Source organism: Falco biarmicus, chromosome 9 (assembly GCF_023638135.1).
Source record: "Falco biarmicus isolate bFalBia1 chromosome 9, bFalBia1.pri, whole genome shotgun sequence".
Classification (NCBI taxonomy): domain Eukaryota; kingdom Metazoa; phylum Chordata; class Aves; order Falconiformes; family Falconidae; genus Falco; species Falco biarmicus.
Window position 1 is genome coordinate 33,480,693 of NC_079296.1, and position 13,047 is coordinate 33,493,739.

Genomic DNA, 13,047 nt, shown 5'->3' on the forward strand with positions numbered 1-13,047 from the left:
TTTCTTATCCTCCCTGGTGTCTAAAAATGCACATCTTTAGTTTCATGTGACCCATCCTTGAGGTGACGTCAGCTCTCAGAGGGGAAAGTGGGTGGTTTTCACAGGTTCTTTGGCCATTCCTCTCCTTAAGAGGAGCACCAACTGCTTTTCCCTCTCCTCTGGAAAGCTACAAGAGGGATGCAATCACAAACCACGTGCACTGCGTAGGCTGAAGAAACAGTGACGCTGCTGCCTGCATTACCTGTTTGGGTCATAAAAATCCATGGCCCTTTTCAGTTTATTGTAAGCAGCCACCCGGAAGGGGACAATTTCCACTGAAGTCAGGCCCGGCGCCATGCTGAGGACCTTCCCTCCCTGCGTGGGCTCATAGAGGTCCTTCTTGGTCTCAGGATGAGGCATGCCCGCAGGGTCGCGCCCCACAATGTAGAAATTGGCCCCAGCAATCATGCGAGCTCTGCAGTGCCACTGCACCTACGAAGGAGAGGCACAAGGAGCGTGGGCTGAGGGCTGAGCAGCAACCGAGCCGTCCGCTCCAACCTGCAAAAGAGATCCTGGCAATCCACATGCAGGAAGGAAGGAAGGAAGGAAGGAAGGAAGGAAGGAAGGAAGGAGCTGTGTCAGCAGCCTTGCTGCAGTTTCTCATAGCAATCAGACTGCCCAGAATCACCTTCCCTGCTTGGACCTGATGCAACGTCACAGTTCTCCTAAGGACATGTATTTCAAGGGAAACACTGCGGATGGGAACTGGTCCTGTTCCAATCTGGCAGCAAGTGGAGGTAGCGGTTTGCTTTTTGAACATGTGAAGACAGTGCCCACCAGCTGTTGAGTCCGACGCAGGCAACGGCTGCCCAAGCATCCCTCTCCTTCGAGGGAAGTTGAGCGCCTACCACTTTCATCCCACTAATTTAGGGCCAGAAGGGAAACCACTGGCAGCAAACAAATGAACAACCCTGCCCAAGAGAGAAAAAGGTCACAGCAGTGAAGTCTGTTTCTAGCCCCGTTCTCTCCAGGTCTCCACACAGCTTTTGAAAGCACTGGAGCCCATGGAGGCAAGCTCTGCAGGGAGACGGCTGCCCCAACAACCTGCAGGCAATCCATGGAGGGAGCTAACAGTGAGGCAATGGCCACTGACTCCCTTCCCTGTGTCTTTCTGGAGCTGCATGGGCAGGGCGGGCTGGCAGCAGGCAGCCCCACGGCCAGGCTTCACGCCTCGCTGCAGTAAGCAGCCGATGGCTACGTTACCTCTGTGGGGCCAGCGTAGAGCATGGGAGAAGGGAAGATGGCAACGATGGTCGACTTGGGGTCCAGGACTTGCTCCTCCAGTACTGCTGCATGCTGCTTCATCCGCCACTCCAGTGGGACATCGTCATCTTTGGTCCATCCTCCCAGAGGGTGCAGGAGAAGCACAGGGTTTTTGTAACCCCTCTCCAAAAGCTGGCACCTCGTGTCCTGCATGAGCAGCGCGTGCCCGTTGTGGACAGGGTTGCGCAGCTGAAATGCGAAGACAGCATCTAAAAGGGAAAGATTCAGAGGGTCACAGGCTTGTGCTGACCATCAGACCCTGCAGCTTCATTTACACACTATACATTTTGACACGGTCATAAGCTACATACGTCATAAGATGTGCGTCCTATCTTCACGTGAGTGAGGCCTTAAATACCTCAGATGAGTGTTTTATACATGTACAGTGCCTCTTCATCGCTCTGCCAAGTTTATTTTCATTGCACATGCTTCCCTCGGGGTCCATTTCAGCCCTATCAGCTCTCCTACAATGTTTTTACATACCACTGGGCACCTCCACCGAATTCTTAAGTGACCTGCCACCTCTCCAAGCTCAATGGCACCTTCAGGAAGGCCAACACTCTCTCCCCAAAGTGAGGGTGTGTCTGACACCTGCCAGCCTTCTGGGGCAGACATCTGGGAGAAGACACCTGAGTTGTCCCCCAGGCGTGAAGGCCAAGCACATCAGCGCAGGGCTTTAAATGCCCAAAGTGCGGAAAGGGGGGCTCCGACTGGCCAGGGAGGACACGAGCAGGATGTTACTGCTTTCCAGTCCCATGCTCAGAGAGGCTTATTGAGAACGCGGCCCGTCACAAGCACCATCCTCCACCAAGGAGACCCTGCACCACTTTTTGTGCTGTGCCCTGCATCCCTCTTACTGCTCACCCACTGGAGCAGTTCCATTTTGCAGCATACAGAAGCTATTTGGCAAGTGCAGTGAGCTTGAGAGCAAGTGATCACAGATCACACAAATCTCCCTGCGACAGGCAGGGCAAGAAGAGCCACGTCACCTGTGCTAACCCAGGGTACTCACCAGCATTCATTTCTCTAAACTTCTGCTTGAGAGCAAGTGGTGTCAGGCGGTACTGGTCCAGCCCATCATTCCATTTGATCTTCTCCAGCACGAGGAGGTCTCCACCAACCAGCCAGTCTCCACTCTCCATCACCATCTGTAAGTTACCCCACATGCATTATGCAGGGGACAGCAAAATACATCCTCTTCCCTTTCCCAGTCTCCTTTGAAAAATGGTAGGCTTGACTCTGCTTGTAGGGTTATCTTCCCTTCTCATTCAGCACATTGTAGGCAGAAAACATTCTTATGTACAGTGACCACGTGAACTGAATGCCATGAGCAGCACAGCCCCATAAAGCCAGGCATCAGCCACCGAATCCCCACCACTGCACCCAGCCGGGTGCTGGACCTCAGGTAGCCGGGGGTCTACAGGTTATGGCACAAGACCTTCCACCACCTCACTCTTTGCTCCTTCCTCCTGGAAATATGCAGGAGGAATAAGCCTGCTGCAAGGTAAGCAACTGCTGTTGAATAATTAAAAGAGGTATTTTAAGATAGGGGAAAAGAATTAACACAGCTTTAGCCTTTTTAAGCAAACAGCTCAAGTCACTTGGTGTAACCTGGAGCTCTCCCTTTCTAGAGTAAGCGGGAAGGGATAAGCCATAAAGATATAACACCCTTGTGGCTGCCTGCAGGAAACAGCCAAATCGAGGAGTAAAATGGAGCTAAAAGGAGCACAAATTAGCAATCTGCAGCATTAGTGTTTGGCAGCATCACTGAGATCATCATACCCCAAGGGCAGGAAAAGTTTGGGGGCTAAGCTGGTGACACACTAAAAATGTTTGGATGTAGGCACACTGGTGAAGGTATCTGAATGAAAGAAGCAGCTCTTCAGCAGCAAACTCATTTTCCCTTTCAGCTTGTGCTTGTTATCTGATGTTCTTGTTAAGCAGCAATCACAGCGTTAACTTGTAAGCCTAAAAATTCAGTCCTGCCTGCTTGGGACATGATGGTTCCCAGAAAGTTCAGCTTGGAGAGCAGATAGAAGACCCATGGCCCTCGAAACCTTGGAAAAGTTCAGTTCTCCAGCCCTTGCTTGCATTTCCCATCCTGGCCAGGTTTCCCAGAGCAGCGAGGGAACAAACCTACCTTGACGTGCGGGTGCTTCACACATGTGGTGCCCCAGACGCGAGCGCAGCGCTCCTCCTTCCTGTGCTCGAAGTACTCGGGGTTCTTCAGGACGGCCACCCTCTGCCCTGCATAGCTGAGGGCCAGCGCCTCGCAGCCCTCCAGCCGCTCCTTGTCCTCTGTGGAGATGGGCAGCACGATGGGGATGCTCAGGTTGACGACGCCATCTGGCAAGAGATGGGGAGGATTTCAACATGACTCCAGCCCCGGGCACTGGTCTTGGGCACCGAGTAAACCGGGTTTTCAGAGGCACACATTCTGCCTTCGGAGAGCCAAATTCTCCAGTATAGACTGGGGATTCACCATTGGTCATGTAAATTTATTCATTGCCCCATTTTTTTCTGCACCGCTAATAAATAGCAATGTTAGTGGAATACAAAAAGCTCCTTATCTTTGGGCCAGAGATGTCTGAAAGGCACCTGGAGCATTTCATTACTTTCTGTACTCTATCTCCCTGGGAAGATTGGTTCATCTCCAGTTAGCTTGTTGTAAAGTCTCTGAAAAATTCAAACGTACTTGGAAAATGCAACCCTGGATATAACCCCTACCTCCTCTGCCAGGAGAACAACCTGTATTAAGATGGCTCCAACTTGGTGTTCCCTGGGGCATCTCATTCCCTGCACACCTCCTGAACTGCCTCTTCCAACGGGAAAAATACTGTCATGCTTTGCTTTGTTACTTTTTTTTCCCTGGATATCTCTATACTGTTACTCCTCCTCCTTTCCATCTCTGCAAAGTCCATTTGTATTCCGTTTTCTGTGTGTGCACAGCAAGTCTACATTTGCACCTGTAGTTTCTAATTTCAGCACTGTCCCTAAATACCTCAAAGTCATGTTGGTTTCCCCCCCACTCCCCCAGTTTCCCAGTCCTCCACTAAGGTCTTCTCATTTCTCCTTGGATATCCTGGTATTAATATAGAAGAATCAGTCTCTCCTGTGGGTTTCCATTCACAAACAAGAATGAACAAATCACGGATTCAATTTGTTCTGATCTGACTGAAATAATTTTGGACTCTTGAGAGTCTTCATTTGAGGATTTTGACTATGATGTAGATTTTTTAAAAATCTTTATTAAAATGTTTGCATTTACTTTTAATTCACAACTAGGTATCACTCGTCTGCCAGACAGCAATTTCAAGCACCTTCATGAATAATCACAGCTATAGTCACATGGGATCCAATCAATATCAACTTTGCACATTTACATTATATTAACCAGTGATCAGTCAACAAAGGCAGCATGGAAAAAGCTGAATTATGAAACCAAATAATGATGCTGAAACGGAGATTCTTCATTCTTCATTTCCAAATGCAAGGTGCAGCGTTAAAAAAGATAAATCACTTCAGCAAAGGCAATTACAAAATTACACAATTGGGATTTTTTTGAAGACTGGTCGGTAGGACACGGGGTATGCTGTGCCACTTTAACTGGCTGAATCACGGCCGTGGCTGTGTTTAGTCTTATTATTTTTTATATATTTTTTTTAAGTCTCAAAAAATTATTTATAGCAAAAAAATCTAGATTGGAGTAATTTCTGTACAGCCTAAGAACAGTTTACATACATACCAGCTACAAAGCGATTCCTTCCTGGGAGAATACAAACACAATTAAGATAATTAACACTCACGGGCAGCAGTTACAGCAGCCATTTCAAGAACCAAAGCTGCTCATTTAAAACCTCCAGCAAGCACCGCCTAACCACAGGCAGGGTGCCTGCTGGCACGGCCACGGTGCCCCAGGGTGCTGCCCCAGCCTCTCTGGTGCTCGCCCGTCCAGCATGGGTCGCATTGGCCAGGAGCCACGTACTGCACCTGCGCTCTCACTGTCACCCTGTCCCAACAGAGGCACATGTCGCAGAGCGCTGAGTGCTGGAGACTCTGCGGCACTCCTGCTGGCTGCCCTACGATGAGCAGATCCACCTTTCTTCCTGGTGGCCATCACGCCTCTACACAAAGCACCTCATCCACCCAACTGTTGGAAATATCAAGGTGGGATTTGCCGCTCAAAGTCCAAGCAAGAGGAGCATGAACTTGTACAAGTCCACCAAATTGCAACCCTTCCAGGCACAGCTGGAGCTGCCCAAAACATCACCTGCACCCCAGGAGAAAAGGGCTGGACCAATGACTCTGGAAAGACCAGCCTCAAACGTCTCTTTGGCAACGCTGCACCCCAGCCTTGGCACCATGAGATGGAAACCCTCCACTGTTTCCTAAAGCTCTTCTAAGCAAACCAGGGATGTTCTCCTTCCTGCCTAGATGTCATCCTGTGGGCCTGACCACGCAGATGTTGAGTTTGGAGTCTCTGTAGAGACAAGGTGGACTGGGTACTGATGTTGATGCCCTCTACTACAAAGAGCTTGCTCTAGAGAATTCATCTCCCTCCAAAAGCTGGTGTCCTGAGCTTTGTCCCTGATACTGCGGGGCTCTACAAATCCTGAATGAATGCCCATGGACCCCAGAGGAGCTGTGCCCAGTCCTGACGACAGGCTGGGGGGGAGGGGTGGGCAACAGAAGAACAGATGTTCTCTGAGATGAGCCCCCGGCACAAAGTGCAGAGCTCTGGAGCAATGTGGTCATTACAGGGCTCCTCTGCAACCTCGTCAGGCACAACAGGCAGCTCAAGGACCACAGATCGGGGTCTGATAAGAAGGACATACGCTTTTGAACACTGTTTGCACACCAGGCAGGAGGTAAAAGGCTATGACATGTCCAAAAGCAGAAGCCTCCCCCCACCCAGACACTCCTCCAGTCCAAAGCAAGCAGTCCTGAGCTTTGCACCTGCTGCATGGTGCCCAAATCCTAGGAACAGCAGCAAATCACTGCCCCTGCCCCACATGACCATGGGAATCTCTAGAAGGAGGGCAAGATTGAAAGGGACTTGCTCATCGAGATCCCAAATCCCTGAGGCCAGAGATGGCTCTCAAGTTTACAAAACTCAAAGTGAGCACCCTGTGTGCATGTGAAGTCACAGCAACAGCATCTACAGCTGAAAAAGAGGACAGAAATATCTACCACCCTGGTCTCATCTACAGCTGAGATGATCACTGCCTGAATACTCTACCTTTTCTAGGGATGAAGCACCTCTAACATGCTGCTAATGGATAGATAAACCTGATCTATTTCACATTACGGTAATGGATAAGCAGGAAAACGGGAAGAAAAAAAAAGTGAAATGAGGCTCTGCTCCTGTTTCCAAGGAACAGCTGTCTTCTCCTCCCACCTCGAATTTAGCCTGGCAGCCTCCCTGCTTTCTTGGCTTTGGGTTTGCATCTTTATTTATCCTGGTATAACAGAGCATGAAAAGAGCTACACAATGGCTCCTGAACCGTTGGACTGGCACTGTGCAAGGTATCAAAGCTGTGAGCCAGGGCCCTGGCCATAGTACAGTGAACTTTGTCACCTTTCGTAACCTTTGCGGCCTGGCTTCCTGGCCCCTGTTGGTCCTTTATTAGCTCTTGCATTTAACACGTGAGAAGAAAGAAGGACAACACAGCCAAGCATTAAGCTTTTCTGTACGGCTGCCTGCCGAGCCATGGCAGGGTAAGCACCGTGTCCCGCAGCAGCTTGGCAGCCAGCGTTAACGCAAAGCGTGGGGATTCGTACCATTCAGCAGGGTGCCAAAATGGATCACTTGCAAGTACTCTGCCTCGCGCATGAATCCGGTCAGCGGAGTGGCCCAGCCTTCACTCAGCACCTGCACCCACTGCAGATCCAGCTGCAAAACAAACCCAAATGGCACTCCTGTCACCAGGTCACACTCAGAGGTTGTTTTTCCTTCCCTTCTGCTGCAACAGCACTCACATTTGTTTTGCTGCAAATACAGGACATTCATGAAGGGGGAGAAAGCCACTGGGGGTTAGTTTGGGGGTTTAGTAAGCCAGACTCACATACTTTCATAGCACAACTGCTTGCAGGGCTGTACTAACGCAACGAAGGAGACTGACAGCCCGGGCTTGCTACAGCACAGGGTGGAGACACAGCAGAAAATGGCTGAGGATCAGGACCGCACTTCAGCTCGCCAGAAACCACAGCCACAGAAGAACACAGCCATCAGAAGAACGTAGCCCCCTACAGCAACACCCTTGTCGAAACTTCTACCCTTTCAACAGCTAAATAATGACTGAATCACAGCACAGCATCTATGCGTGACGGTACCTTAGTGATCTCGACGGATGGCAGCATCTCTGCTTCAGCTCGGACACTACTGAGTTTATTTTCAGGTACAAATAGCTCAAGAACATCCTTAATTGAGCTGTGAGGCACTATATTCTGAAAGAGAGAGACAGAGAGCAACTGTAAGTAGCATGTTGGTTTTTAAGTGCACACCAAAGAGCCAGTATCTGAAAGCATGTTTACAAAGCTGCTGGCGGTGGTGGCATAAAAATGACCTACTTGTGTCTGGAGGAGCTCCACAACCTGCTGAATACATTCAGACACCGACGCAACATTCGTTTTCAACACTAGTTCAGGAGATTCAGGCTTCTCATACTCTGAGTCAATCCCCGTGAATCCTACAGACAATTAAACCCAAACTAAATTTATTTAATGTAATACTCGGTGCCCTAGAGCCAACAACGCTGTACAAACAACAAGCAAGCATTCAACCATACGGGGTACTGTAAGTGACACTCGTGACAGTGAGATTAGGGAAACAGGATACTGTTGTGTTCTATAAAGAGCCTTTAGTAACCCACCTCTACATGCAGAGCTGCAACAAGAATCTATCCAACACATTGGAAAGCAAAAGGCAAAATAAGAGCTCACTCTTCCATACCTTTGATCTCTCCAGCTCTTGCCTTTTTGTACAAGCCCTTCACATCTCTGCTTTCACAAACATTTAGAGGAGCATCTACAAAGATTTCAAAGAAAGGAAGTCCAGCTGCCTCATGAATTTTCCGTGCATTTTGACGATCCTGTTAGAAGAAAGAAGGGAAAATCATTCGTGTCTGAACTGCAGCAAGCACCTTCCCACTACATGACGTGCCCTGGAATTCAACACAGATAAATTAATCTCTGGTATAGATATATTAAATTTACACTAATTCTAATAAGGGTTTTTCATGTCCCTTTACTCCATTTCTTTAAATATAATTAAGAAAAATAATTTTAAAATCTACAACTTCGATCTATTATCAGCTGTTGCCATGTGAAACATCAAGAAGATCTCTTCACTGAGCAGGACAGCAGAACTTTAGAATGTGAATAATCATCTGCCCTGTGTCGAAAAAAAGGAACTGCTTGTATCAGCTTGATAATAGCAGCTACTTGGTATTCTCAGGAAGCGTAAAAACACAACCAATACTTCTTCAGAGCAGTGATAGCACTATGACAGGCTATTGTTTCTATGCCTCTTTTCTGCCTCCTAACGAGTTAATAATAGGAGCCTCTGCAGGGAGATTTTAAACTCCTCTTTGCTTTTAATAAGTAACACTGAAATTATTCAAAGAGGTCACATCAAACTGCCCTCCAGAAATCTGTACTGATTGTGTATAGTTCTGTGTATTGGTGGCATTTTCCAAAAGAACAGAGAAGTCAGAAGGAGCATCTGATGGCATATATAGGAAGTCCTCTACGTAAATCTCCCTTCCCTAAGAACAATCACGAGATCAAGGCTGCCCAGAAAAGAGCAGAATATCATGCAGTGAGTTTACCTTTGTAAAAGGAGAAATGAAACTAGTTATGCAGACAAGCCCAGCATCAGCAAACAGCTTGGCCACCTCTGCAATGCGGCGGATGTTCTCCTCGCGGTCCCCAGCCGAAAACCCCAAGTTTTTATTCAAGCCATGGCGAACATTATCACCATCCAGGGAATAGCAAGGGATGCCATGAGAGACCAAGTACTCTTCCAAAGCAAAGCCAATGGTTGTCTTGCCAGCTCCAGAAAGACCTGTTGGAGACAGAAAAGGGACGGTCAGGTCTGAGGCCAAAAGAGTGGAAATGAAAGTGTAACACAGTACCTCCTGGGACGCTGGCAACTAAACTCCTTCTCTCTGAAGTTGTTTTAGGAAGGAATGAGGTAGGGCAGTTGGATTAATCTTTTTAGCACACAGTTACTACACAGAGCCCTGCTCAACCCTTCTTATTGAAGGGGTGACACTAATGGCACGAGAAAAGCTGCTGTATCCCAACATCTGGAAGGGCTCAACCCAGCAGTGCCATAAAAGTACCTCTTGCTGGCCCATGGTAGGTACCAGTAAGTAAGGGAAGCTTGAAAGGATGCTGTTGCCTGTAACTCCCTGAGCATCTTCCTCTTCCTCCTCTGGTTCGCCCTATGAACAGCAAACTGCTCTCCCAGACTGAACCCAAGGAGACATTCTTGTCACAGCTGTGTGGGATGGGACGGGGGGCCCTCTGCATCCACAGACACTTCCTTCTGCAGGAGCAGCACCCACAGATCCATGCTGGCAGGAGCAGGATTATTGTGTAGACAAACAGCACATCTTCAGTTGCCCACGTCTCCGGGAGTCATTAGCCAGAAAGACAACAATCCAAAACAAGGTGGTGGTTTCCCATCCCAGCTCCATTCACTTGCACAAAAAGCACTAGCTACTGGCTGTGTCAGAAAGTGGCAAGCGCACCTGAGGCACCAAAAATTTCCCTTGGGTGGGGATCCGTGTGTTGAAAACTCCTTAAGATGGAAGAGGACCTTGACTTAGGAGAGTCCAAACACCACACTTGTCTCAAGAAACACTTAGCCTTGGAGAATCTCCTATGGAAAGAGCACCACCTGCCACCTGTTTTTATATCCTTTGCATGGCACCTACTATTGACCACTCATGCAGACAAGACTCTGGGCGAGGTGGACTTTTGGTCTGATGCAGAACAGCCATGTTTGTGCTGGAAAGGAAACCTGGTTGGGCAGAGATGAATCCTGCTGGTTGTGCCTTCGGTTTTTGTAGTACAACAGACTTAACTCGGTTCTCCTGAGATGGCAATGTAGGCCATCCAAATGCCCTTCCATTTAATCCGTACAGTCCATGCAATGCAATGTCCTTCCATACAGTCTCTTAAAATGAAACTGGTAAGAAGTTAGGACACCACTGTCTACTTCCAAGAATAACCACCAGACAGAGAAGCTCAAACCTTTCAGACAGAAGATTCCTGAGCAATATTCACAAAAGACAGAAATTGCCTTGGATAGGCTTTTTGGCTTCAGAAATTTTATTAAAGCAGATTAGGTGTTGGCCTTCTTTTCGAAACTGAAGAGGGAACAAAATAGAAATGTGTTTTAATACAACATCTAGGACATAAGCTGATACGAAGGCAAATTAGAATGGCTTTACAAACCCTTCCATGTATGCCTTTCAACATCTTCGGGCAGTCAAAGGAAATGCCAATATTTAATAAGCAAAGAAACAGCTGGACAAGTGGCAAAAGACAGAGTTGTATAAATATTAGTGGAGCAAATTAAATGCAATTGTCATTTCTAGCAGCCCCTAATCCCCAAACAATCTTTCAAAGCAGAAGAGAAGGGCAACACATCGGAAGGCATACAAACCAAGAAATAACAGAAGAAACCTGTAAGGGCTGAGCAAGGAATTGCTTCCAGTGTGACTCACTCTCTGGGAGTCTTCAGACGAGACAACTGCCTTGTGCTGCTCACAAGGTCACTTTAAACACAGTAAACCTAGGTGTCTAATGAACTTCCCACTGACTCAAAAGGAAAACATCCACATGCTGTTTTGGACAACCCTGGGCATGTTTCACTGTCAAGGACTGGCTGGATTTGAGCCAAAGCTTCCTCAGCTACACACTTGGGAACAACAAGTGCAACCCTTAGGGCTTCTGACATGTTCAAAGGAGCCTGATAACAGCTGTGAAATTCATAAAAACATTAGTTATGGGCAGTAGCTTCCAGGGAGAATATCTTGCTGTGCCAGCACTGCGTGTCAGTGTTTCCCACGTGTAAATGTTTTGCAATTCCCAGCTCAAAAGGAATGCTGACGTTTCCTGTGGATCCCCAATCTCCACCTCTGAGCCATACTCATGTATGCAGGTGGGTTTCACACATTAAGCCACACTTTCATGCCTAGACAAAATACCTGTTAGCCAAACGGTGCAGCCTCGAAATCCACCCCTGGTACCAACGACTTGTCCTCTCTTACTCCTGCTGACATGATGGGCTTGGTAAACCACATTGGTTGATCCCTGATGAAAAAGCAAAACAAAACACTTTTGTTACCTCATTGCTGTGGGTACAAAAGAAAATCTCAGCTGGGACTAATATAAAGGAGAGAAATGCAAATTCATTAAAAATCTGCATGGGCCATTGCAGCGAACTTTGGCAGCTTGGTACTTTGGTGTAAGTTGGATTTCTGTCTGAACAACGCAGACTTGTTGGAGTGCTTCTGATGGCAATACCTTTGTGTCTGTCACTGCTGGCAGCGGCAGCAGGTGACTTGCTTTGCTGCAGGAGTGCTGCCAGGTGACTGATACACCCGCGAGCAGGCAGGGGAGGACACTGAGTCCTGCAGAGACACAGGCAGCACACTCCCTGCCTCTTTGGCATTTTAAAATATAGGCAGACTCCCCTATTATTTTAATTATGCTTGCAAAACAAAAGCAACTTAGGTGCTAATTTATTTTCCGTGTTCAATGTAACACGGCTGCTTAATAATTGCAGCTGAGGCAAGAAGCGGCAACACAACAGGGCCAGGACCCAGCCGGGGAAGATGGTGGGATCACAGAAACCACCACCCAACATGCACACATGCACTCCTGGCGCAAACAAGGAACCAGCACAATGCTGAGCCGCAGGCTTGAATTTTGGTGCTTCCTAACACTGACCCACTGCGGGCAGAGCAGCCCCAGCCTCTCTGCTGGGACACAGACTAAAACAGCTCATCTGTGCCCTGCAGCTCCAGCAACAATACTTTGACAAAGATTTTTTGCACATATGAGACCTTATTAATTGTGAGGATTACACTTCCAACTGAGGCATCCAGAGGAAAAGTCTCAGGAGGGTCTGAGGATATAAACGTTTTCTCCACAGCCAGATTCTGCAGGACCATAGTTTATCTGTTTCATGTCATCAGTACGAGAGTGGGTCTCGGCTTTCCCATGATTTACTTCTCGCTATGTAAATATTTCTACATCTGAAGTCACAGCAGGGAAGCGATTATCTTTCATTTATCGAAGAAAAAAAAAATTAAAAAGAGGAACAGGAGAGACAATAAAGTAAAAGGTCACTTTTAAATGTGTTAGCAAAATACATAGTTTCTTTCCCCGCCCCCCTCCCCCCCCCATCTGCTTGCAGGGCCATTAACACTTTAACATGATTCAGTAAAGGTATAAGCATTCACTGGAGACTTGGTATTTTGTATGCAAGAGAGGACTCTGCCTGCACAGAAATGTGAGTGAAAGTTACTCCATAACAGAAGAGGAAAAATACCCTCCTCTCCTCACCTGTTTTCATTACTAACTTTCAGAGAGACCAGCATCCCAGTAAAGACCAATCTCCCATCACAGAGATTTAAAACTGTATTCAGAATTTCACGCCCATTTTCAATTCAGTTTTAGTAAAAGGCTCCAAAATTAGCCTCTTTATGCCTGCAAATTTGCCATCTG

General features: G+C 47.7%; 1 protein-coding gene across 7 annotated transcripts in view; it reads right to left on the bottom strand.

Annotated features, from left to right (window-relative positions):
- Positions 1 to 13,047, bottom strand: part of PAPSS2 (3'-phosphoadenosine 5'-phosphosulfate synthase 2) — a 48,862-nt gene that overhangs the window by 2,833 nt on the left and 32,982 nt on the right. For 4 of the 7 annotated variants that reach the window (XM_056352898.1, XM_056352897.1, XM_056352899.1 and 1 more), the window contains 11 exons: positions 12,384 to 12,602; positions 11,523 to 11,628; positions 9,132 to 9,367; positions 8,255 to 8,393; positions 7,873 to 7,991; positions 7,636 to 7,749; positions 7,084 to 7,195; positions 3,443 to 3,648; positions 2,315 to 2,450; positions 1,243 to 1,511; positions 242 to 471 (listed from right to left, as the gene is read on the bottom strand). In XM_056352898.1, coding sequence (XP_056208873.1) covers positions 242 to 471; positions 1,243 to 1,511; positions 2,315 to 2,450; positions 3,443 to 3,648; positions 7,084 to 7,195; positions 7,636 to 7,749; positions 7,873 to 7,991; positions 8,255 to 8,393; positions 9,132 to 9,367; positions 11,523 to 11,628; positions 12,384 to 12,491 — 1,775 coding nt within the window. In that variant the 5' untranslated portion in view covers positions 12,492 to 12,602. Of the gene's footprint in view, positions 1 to 241; positions 472 to 1,242; positions 1,512 to 2,314; positions 2,451 to 3,442; positions 3,649 to 7,083; positions 7,196 to 7,635; positions 7,750 to 7,872; positions 7,992 to 8,254; positions 8,394 to 9,131; positions 9,368 to 9,647; positions 10,487 to 11,522; positions 11,629 to 12,383; positions 12,603 to 13,047 lie in introns of those variants that run through there. The other 3 variants (XM_056352901.1, XM_056352902.1, XM_056352903.1) reach the window with 3 other exon arrangements.